Source organism: Cryptomeria japonica, chromosome 3 (genome assembly GCF_030272615.1).
Source record: "Cryptomeria japonica chromosome 3, Sugi_1.0, whole genome shotgun sequence".
Classification (NCBI taxonomy): Eukaryota; Viridiplantae; Streptophyta; class Pinopsida; order Cupressales; family Cupressaceae; genus Cryptomeria; species Cryptomeria japonica.
Genome location: NC_081407.1, coordinates 975,252,766 through 975,263,257, shown reverse-complemented (window position 1 = coordinate 975,263,257; position 10,492 = coordinate 975,252,766). Strand labels below are relative to the sequence as shown.

The 10,492-nt window shown below is 37.6% G+C and overlaps 1 protein-coding gene across 1 annotated transcript; it reads right to left on the bottom strand.

Annotated features, from left to right (window-relative positions):
• Positions 1–2,372: 2,372 nt before the first annotated feature.
• Positions 2,373–3,281, bottom strand: LOC131078376 (uncharacterized). Its single transcript, XM_058016050.2, has one exon. The coding sequence runs from the start codon at positions 3,056–3,058 to the stop codon at positions 2,561–2,563; it is 498 nt and encodes a 165-aa protein (XP_057872033.1). The 5' UTR covers positions 3,059–3,281; the 3' UTR covers positions 2,373–2,560.
• Positions 3,282–10,492: the final 7,211 nt, after the last annotated feature.

Sequence of the window (10,492 nt, the reverse complement as noted above, 5' to 3'; positions counted from 1 at the left end):
TTTAGATCACTTTATATATCTTAATCTTTCTATCTCTCCATGTCCCCCTCTCTCACAGTCTCCCTTTTTCTATCTCTATTTCTCCCTCTCTCTCTCTCTCTCTCTCTCTCTCTCTCTCTCTCTCTCTCTCTCTCTCTCTCTCTTCCTCTCTCCTTCCATCTCTTACCCCCTCTATCTTTTGCAAGTTATATCTCTCTATCTTTCATTTGTATACATATTTTTCTCTCTTCTTCTCTATCTCTTTCTCCCCATGACACCCTCTTTCTATATCTCTTTGCTCCTCTCTCCTACCTCTCTATTTCTCCATATCTTTCTATAATTCATGTATACACACATCCCTTGTTTCTCCCTCCCTATCTCTATCTCTATCTCTGTCACATGTTTATCTCTCCCTCTCTTATCTCTTTCTCTATACTTCTCTCTCTATAAGTTGTCTCTGTCACCTTCTTTCTCACTCACTCTTGCCTACTCTTCTCTATCTCCCAATCTCTCCCACACCCACCCACACACACACATCAATATCTCTACCTCTCTCTATCTCTTTCTATCCATACCATTCTTCCTCTCTCTATTGCTTTCTATCCATTTCTATCCATCTCTCTCTCTCTCTCTCTCTCTCTCTCTCTCTCTCTCTCTCTCTCTCTCTCTCTCTCTTTATTACTCATTTTGTGCCAACAATTAACAATATCACATGCCTATGGGGAGTTATGCTTAAGGTAGCATGTCATTTGATTAAGGATTTTGTAATTCATCTTAAAGACCTCTCTCTTTAGATCACTTTATATATCTTAATCTTTCTATCTCTCCATGTCCCCCTCTCTCACAGTCTCCCTCTTTCTATCTCTATTTCTCCCTCTCTCTCTCTCTCTTCCTCTCTCCTTCCATCTCTTACCCCCTCTATCTTTTGCAAGTTATATCTCTCTATCTTTCATTTCTATACATATTTTTCTCTCTTCTTCTCTATCTCTTTCTACCCATGACACCCTCTTTCTATATCTCTTTGCTCCTCTCTCCTACCTCTCTATTTCTCCACATCTTTCTATAATTCATGTATACACGCATCCCTTGTTTCTCCCTCCCTATCTCTATCTCTATCTCTATCTCTATCACATGTTTATCTCTCACTCTCTTATCTCTTTCTCTATACTTCTCTCTCTATAAGTTGTCTCTGTCACCTTCTTTCTCACTCACTCTTGCCTACTCTTCTCTATCTCCCAATCTCTCCTACACCCACCCACACACACACATCAATATCTCTACCTCTCTCTATCTCTTTCTATCCATACCATTCTTCCTCTCTCTATTGCTTTCTATCCATTTCTCTCTCTCTCTCTCTCTCTCTCTCTCTCTCTCTCTCTCTCTCTCTCTCGCCCTCCCCCCCTCTCTATTTATCCCTATCCCTCCTTCTTACTCCTCTCTCTATTTATCCCTATCCCTCCTTCTTACTCCTCTCTCTATTGCTTTCTATCCATATCTTTCTATACCTCTATTTGCTCCTTTTTAGTCATGTTTTTGAGTCTTGTAAGTAGATGAATAGTTGGTTTGAAGGTATCACTTTTTCATTGAGACCATTGTTGCACAATAACAACAACATTTTCTCAATGGCCTACCAACTGACCTCATGCATTGCACAAATGTATGTAAAAGATAGACCAAAATTTTCCCTAATTATTATTCCACACTTTTTCGGCATACCCATTGCACACCAAGATGCAATTGCTAGTATATAGTATTTTAAATTAAATTTTGTGACGTATATATAGCACAATGAAAAACAACTTAAGATGGAATGCAAACCTAGACTCTTTAAAGAGAGGAGAGCGAAAAGGTTGAGATCGTAATGAATAAGAAATGTAAATATTTAAAATAAAAAATAAAAACAAAGTAATAAACATTAATAGTAAGATTGAACAACGTCATTAATTTCATCATAAAATAAGTAAGTTCAAATGTTTTAAAATTTTTCATTTCTTATACTAACTCTTTCTTTTTCTTTTCTGTTTTAAAATTTTCAATTTATAATCTACCTACAAAAATTCATCCTAATTATCACAAATACATGATCTAAAACATTATACAAACTATAATCCATTATTTTACCAAAAGTAATTTAATTCATTTACATAAAATGTAAAAAATATCAAAATTAAAAACAGCATTTCAAAAATTAAAAAATATACTTGAAAATGTGTTCAACTTGACTATTCTATACTACAATTCCCATCCATTATTTCATAAAAAAATCTTTCAATTCATTCACGTAAAATGTTTTACAACTGACTATGCTATTAGACTTTGTAATCAGTATTTTATTCAAGATTTGCATTGATTTAATATTTAAAAAAAAACAAACAAACCAACCAAAACCATACTTAAAAAATTGTTCACGCTTAAACCATTCTGCAATTCAATCCATTATGTAACCACATTGCCTTCCACACAAATTGAGATTTTCAAGGTTTTCAGAAATCCATGAAAGAACCCCAGGTAAACTAATCTCGCTTATAAACCAGTCGATTATGAAACAATAACAAAACAATAGATAGAAAATGCAGACATATTATGGAGATATGAAACCCTCGCTTACACTGTAGACGCGAGATGCAGGGAAAAAATGGGTGTGCATATGCTTGTGAGCAGATTTGGCGGCTGCGGAGGCGGCGGCCGATGCGAGGGCAGCATCCAGATATCGATTGGCGGCGGCGGCGGCTGCGGCAGTCAGTCTTTTGGACACTTTCAGAGTGGCCGTCTCTAGGGCAGAAAGGGTTTTGAGCTCTTCACTTCCATATTTTGTGATCTCGTCCAATTCGGCCATGCCGGAGTCCACTACATCGTTGAGGACCGCATCGGCGGCGGCGAGTTGCTCATCCTGAGCGACGCTCATGGCGGCGAATGAAGCCTCCGCCTCTGCCTCCATTTTCTTCATTATTTCTTCCACGGTCGCAGGGTCGAAACCCTCCTCCTCGAAAGCCCTCTTCGCTACCCGCGAGAATTCTGCGATAAGCCCATCCACTGAAGCCGGATCGCATACCTTCTCCAAACTCCCCAATTTCGACATTCTTTCCTCTGATAGATCTCAGGGCCGAGGCAACTGGATAAATACAAGGAATAATGGTGAAATCTACAATACTTCAGAGTGGAGGCAGCATTTTTCTTTCTCTTTGCTTTATTTGTTCCCTTTCACGTGATGTGTCTGCTGGAGTGGACCAGTCCGGATGCTTTTGGCTCAAGTAAATTCTGCCCTAGTAAACTGCTTTTCATATGGAGCTTTTCTGGCTCCAAAATGTTATATTTGTGTATAACACGACATAATTGTATTATCAATGATCAAATAATACGCGAATGTCATATAATACGAATATAACATTTTGGAACCAGAATAGCTATAACCTTTCCATAAGAAGAGTTAAGTAAAAGGATGTGATAGAGAGCAGGTAAGCCATAATTGGGTGCCTAAGGATGGGTCCCATGGTTGGGGACTTTAGGCTCCTATAATTTTATAGGAGCAAGTCCCTACAAATGGTGCAAGAGAAACAAATTTTACATTTTTTCTTTTGTAAAAGTTAAATGTAAGTACCTATGGTTATTTATTAGCACTTGCATCGAAATGTGGTGTAATGGTTATGTTGATAGTAAAAAATACTTTTAATAATAGTCTATTGACTAATTAGCATTTGTATTGGTGGTTATTTGCTAGCTTTTGTATCGAAATTAGATGTAATGGTTATGTTGATTGTAATTTATATAGAATAATATGTATAAATTGATGTTACCTCGAGTTCTCGAGATGTGGACGATTTTTTTTGTCAATTTTGGGGACGGCTGGGGGACAACTATATAAAAATAGGGAAGTTTAAAATATTCATATGAAAACATGGATAAAACATGCACACATACATTATAGAACCTTAACATATAAGAACCACTAGAGTTCTTATGGCAAATTTGTGTTAAATTGAGAGTCAGAGTCAAATTGCTTATAGAATTCATTGTCAAAATTCACTATCTATATACAAAATTTATGGGGACGTCCCCTGTCCTCGGGATGTCTCCAAGACGAGGATGCCTGAAAAAAATACTGGGGACGCGTCCCTGATTAACATAGGTATAAATTTAAATTTTATTTAAATATGAAGTATTAGAGATGTCAATATCTATTGCATTTTTTAATTTAAAAACAAGAATACATATCTAAAATTTGATGCTTGCTTCCTTAAGTTGCTTTAAATATAGAATAACTTTAACACAATTTATTTTTTATAAATATGATAAAATTATGTTTATTTAAATTAGTAAATAGAGAATATTTAATCATTTATTTATTTAAAAATAAATATTTATTTATAATTAATTAAAGACAAATGAAAATTACAAATTCACGATTAAGAAAATTGTTAGAAATTAGGATCTTAGGATACTAATCATTACAAGCAAAATATAAAACTAATAAAATGGGAATCATACAAACATAAATTTAACACATTATGCAAGATATACACGAGGAAGACCCTTTAGGTAAAAAACCCCATAAAACATTATTTTATTAAAACACTTACAAAATATAGTCTATTAAACCTTACTTCCACATGACCAATAATACATTTTGTGCATAGTAATATAATTTATTTTAAAACTCCACATTCACATGTTCTCAAATGAGAGAGAACCTCCTTAAATATAGGAGGTGTTGGAGAAGCCAAGATCTATGACTTGCATCCAAAATCTTCACCAATAGGGTTATACAATACAAGTTAGCCAATTAACAATCATATTTATCAAATGAGCACAAATGAGCAAATAACCAATATGCATAAGAAGATACAAAAATGAACTACAACACTCAAATATATACAAGGGTTTGAAAAGAGATGGTAGGAACCAACTATGACTAACCCTCAAGGTAGACAACACATGTGTGTACGTGTGGAGGATACATAACAAGTGTCTCTAACATCCCATAAGGAGAGGAGAGAATATCTCCATCCTCTAGTGAGGTGAGATGAGAAAGTAACTAACCTCATGTGTGTGTACACAAGGTGAGATGAAAATATAGCTAACCTCTAAAGTGAAGGTTACACAAAGTAGTCTAATCTCACAGTGAACTTAACCACAAGTGACCTAGACACTAGGCATGACTTAAGCCTAGGTATAGGTTAGGAATGAACCTATATACTAACACCCCCCCTTAAGTTATACTTAGGGAGTAACAACTACTAAAAAGAAAAAGATGGGTCCTAGGAACAAACCCTAATAAGGTACCAATGTACAATGCAAGTCTCCGTAAAGCTGAGTAAAAGAGAAAACTTAGTGGGGAAAAAGTCTTCTCCAAAAGAGAGGCAAAGAAATACAAATATGTATATACAATGAAGGAGATATCAAGAATCCCCAAGAACAACTTCCTTCACCCCTAACATATGTGTCAACTCAAGAAAGTGAGGAGATGCCAAAGGTTTAGTGAAGATGTCCACAACCTGGTCCTATGTAGTGCAAGACTCTAAGGAAAGAACACCATCATGGATGAGCTTTCGAATGTGATGCATGTGAATCTCAATATGCTTCGTCTATTGATGCTCAAATGGGCTATGGGAAATGTGAATGACACTTTGGTTATCGCACCAAAGGATAGTAGTTGAGTAGGTGGAAGACCAAACTCTGTCAAAATCTGTCGAAGCCACTGAATCTCCTGACTAGCAAGAACTGCACCTTTGTACTTTGCCTCGATAGAAGAAAGAGAAACAACTTGTTGTTTCTTGCAAGCCCAACTAATAGGATCAGATCCAAGGCAAAATAAATAACCTGAAGTGGACTTGCATGAATCAACATCACTAGCCCAATTTGAATCAATGAAACCCACTATATTTGTAGAACACCCTGGTGTGTACTGAATGCCAAATTGTGTGGTGCCCCGAATATATCTCAAAATTTGCTTGGCTACCTGCCAATGACTGTCATGTGGATCATGTGAAAACCACGAAACAAGTCCAACTGCAAAGATGATGTTGGGATGTGTATGTGTCAAGTACAAAAGGCTACCTACGAATGTCTGATACAAAGTAGCATCAACACTAGGGGATGTGCAAGTAGAAGTCAATGTGACACTTGACTGAAATGGCATGGGGCATGGCTTACAATCAGCCATCCAAATTGATGAAGCATGTCAAGGGCATACTTCTATTGGTATATGAAGATTCCCTCAATAGACTAATGAGTCTGAAGACCAAGAAAATAGTGTAGATGACCCATATTTGTCATGTTGAACTACTCCATCAAACCTCTTTGTAAAGACTGAAGCATGGATGATGAACTCCTCACGAGTAGTAGATTGACAACATACAAAACACGTAACAAGATGTCATCACCATGTTATTGAATATAATCTTTATGATTAGAATGAAATCATGTGCAACCAGATGAAAGTAAGAAACTATCCATCCTCTCATACCAAGCCCAAGGGGCTTGTTTGAGACCATAGAGTGAATGTCTAACTCTACAAACAACTGAAGAGTCCTGCACAAAACCTAGAGATTGATCCATTAATATCTCCTCATGAAGACCTCCATGCAAGAAGGCACTCTTCACATCCATCTGAAACATTGACCATCTATGTGAAGCTTCTAGTGATAGAACAAGATGAACTGAGTTCATCTTGGCTACAAGTGAAAATGTCTTTGAATAGTCTGTACCCTCAACTTGTGAAAAACCCTTAGCCACAAGGCATGCCTTGTGTCTATCAATAGAACCATCCAATGCATACTTGGTACAATACACCCACTTGCATCGCACCAAATTTCTTCATCAAAGAAGAATACTCACCTGCATAACACTGCCCAATTCTACAATACCTAAAGCCTTTAAAAAAATTTGTGGATCAACTGATATCGCATGACTCAAAATACTACTGCTAGAAGTCTGTGGATGGGTATGGCGAGAAGTAGAGGGATCACTTGCCAAAGAACCGGCCTCCCTATGAAAAGTATTAGCCCACTTGGACAAAAATCTATTAGTAGATGGTGGAGGAGGTGGGGTGGTGGTGGGATCGATGATGGTGGTGGTAGTGGTAGCTCATCAGAACTACATGATGGAACAACTAGATCATCATCAAGGCTATCCTCAACAACTAAAGTAGGGTCCAAAGAGGATGAAGTTTTGGCAGGTACTAATATAGAAGATGGAGGATCTTTATGTGTCAAGGACTCATCAAATTTGACATCTCTCTTGAAGTGTATCTCTCAAGTACATAGGTCAAATATTCTAGAGGCCTTCATATCCTCACAATAGCCAATAAATATAATTTTCTAGCTCTTTTGCTGCATTGCCTTACGCCGACTATTTGATATGAATGCCCAAGCCTTACTACTGAATGCCCTGAAGAAGGAAACATTAGGCTTGGTTTTTTACCAAACCTCCTCTAGAGTGATATCTTGGACTTCCTTATGAGGAGTCTTATTCCGAATATAATTGGCATAATTGATAGCTTTAACCCAAAATTCTAGATCCATAGACCTAGAATGAAGCATACAATTGTCCATTTCTTTGAGTAATCTATTCTTTCATTTTGCAAGACCATTCTGCTGAGGAGTGCAAGGAACTAAATATTGATATAGGATGCCATGATATGTGCATAAACCCTTATTTCACATATTCCCCCTATCATTTGTGTGGAGTTGACGAATGGAAGAACTTGATTGCTTCTCCACAAACACCTTGAAAGTCCTGAATGTTTGAAATGCATCACCCTTGTACTTAGAAAGTACACCCAAGTGCGGCATGAGAAATCATCAATGAACATAAGTACATACTTGGCTCTTGAAAAAGATGGAGTTGGAAATGACATGATGTTACTATGAACCAACTCAAGTAAGGAATGTGCACGATGGGCAAGTCCCTTAGGAAAGGGATCCTGATGGTGTAAATGCCAAGGAGACATCCTTGATATACACCATTTGTGCAAGATACCTTAGGGATACCAAGTACCATTTGTTTTGTACTTAGTTGCTAAAGTTATTTATAATGGAGGTATGCAAACCTCTCATGCCATAAACGACATAATAAATCTGCATGGACAATGTGTAGTGATATACTTAAAGACTAAAAGTTATGAAATCGATATTGTATACGGTGAAAATGGAAACAACAATGTTGAAAGACTAAATGAATTCAACCACAAAACCCTAGCCTAACAACAACAAAGATCCACCATAACATATGAAGATTACCTAAGACAATGTAAATCAAATGAAATCACAAAGATTATACCATCACATGTCCAATAGGGTTTGGATCTCCATTCTTCCTATCTCCATTGATCTTGCTTGATATAGTTGCTCTCAAATTTTATGTGCACAAGAGCTCAACAAAGAATGGAAATGTGGTTGCAAATAGGATCGCATGTAAAAGGCGCAATGTAGTCGAGTGCACAATTGAGTTAGTCTGGGTCCCATAATGAAGGAAGCATCTCCTTATATAGAAGACACTATAAGAAATGGAGGGATAAGATTGAGAGGTGTAAAAGATAAATGGTCGGCTATGATTAAAGGGTAGGTAGAGAAAATAAGAAAATAATGAGAGGGTAGGTAGTGTAGGAATTAAGAGATGAATGACATGTGTCATGGGTAGAAAAGGCTAATGAATTAATTAAATAAATAAAGATTTATTTAATTAATAGAGGAAGTGGGATCAATTAAATAAATAAAATATTTATTTAAATTAGGAAAAGGGGAATTTAAATAAATAAATGTATTTATTTAAATGCGAAATAAGGCTAGAAGAGGATAAATGAATTAATTAAATAAATAAAGATTTATTTAATTAATAGAAGAATTAGGCTTAAAATAATTAATTAAATAAAGATATTTATTTAATTAGACATGGCAATTTTAGGTGTCTACATTTTGCCCCTCTTTGAGACAATGCAGCTTGTCGTGTTGTTTCAAAGAAGATAATATGAACTGATACAGAGTTGCCTCAAGATGGGAATGATATGCCCCCTCGAGAGATTGGATGAATATGTCTGAAAAGATCGTAGACAATCTCTCGATAAGAAAGAAAGGCTAGAAATGATTGACCAGATAGGATAGAGTGACAGAGTCACGGGATAATGAAGACTGACTTGGGAAACGAGGGCTAGGGCTAGGGTTAGAGCAGTCTATAAGATAGACCACGAGGGAACACATCCTCATTGTCATCCACACATCCAAGAGATCAGAGTGCAGAGAGAGAATAGAGTAGCAGCAGTCAGCAGCGATGGCATTGGTTCACAGATTCGATTGCGTTCGTCGATTTCATAGGCCAGCAGACGCAGGAGAGCCGATGAGTACCTCAAAACCTCCTTGTACTTTGTCGCATGAAATGTTGTCATTAATGCATACCAAGTAGTGCAATAAATGCGCTTTAGGTAATGTCAAAAAAATGTCAAAAACATGTAGGCATGTCTGCGTTGGTGCCAGGTGCATCTAGGTTGGCTAGGCACGTCTGTGTTTGTGCCAGGCGCGTCTATGCAGGAAAAGGCGTCTGTGCCAGATGCGAGCGTATTTGTGCAATATGTAAGCATGTTTATGTCATGAAGGCGCGTTTATGTCTTCTAGGGAAAATCGGCAGTTCTGTGATGAACATACACTATTGATTGGATAAGCTGCTAAGAGGATACACTCAAGCAGGTCCTCTAGGGAAGACTAGGATAGCAGATAGGGCTAGGATTTGACAATTCTGTGATAGAACATACGTTGCCAATTAGGAAACTACTCAAGAGGATACACTCAAGTAGACGCGCTAGGATAGGATAGATCAAGGCACTTTGTGATGAATAGTGAGTACCAAGACATAGTACTTTGTGATGAACAGGGAGTACCAATAGGAGCAACACTTTGTGATGAACAGGGAATGCAAATATGAGTAGCACTTTGTGATGAACAAGGAGTGCTACAACGTAGTACTTTGTGATGAACAGGGAGTACCACTAGGATAAATAACAACACTTTGTGATGAACAATGAGTGCCACTAGGATAAATAGCAACACTTTGTGATGAACAGTGAGTGTCACTAGGATAGAAGCAACACTTTGTGATGAACAGTGAGTGTCACTAGGACTGACATGATTGATTTGCTTGACTGCAGGAGTACTTACCTATGCTGGAGTCGCGGGAGAGATTCCCATCGACTCAGAGGTTACGACCAGAGTTGACATTCGAGGACAGGGCTGCCATTGAGTTTATGGGTTTGAGATACATTCTGTATGTGCCCAAGTTTCAGGTGAACATGGGTTTGCTGACTGCGCTGGCTGAGAGATGGCACTCTAAGACATGCACATTTCATTTGCTGATGGGTGAGATGACAATCACCTTAGAGGATGTGTACAAGACACTGCAGATACTAATTGATGGGGAGCTGATACCCTATGATCGAGATGGAGACAGGGAGGCATTGAGATGAGTGTTCCGGGATCCAGGACTAGAGATGAGGGCTGGACATGTGGCATGGGACACGATGACAGCA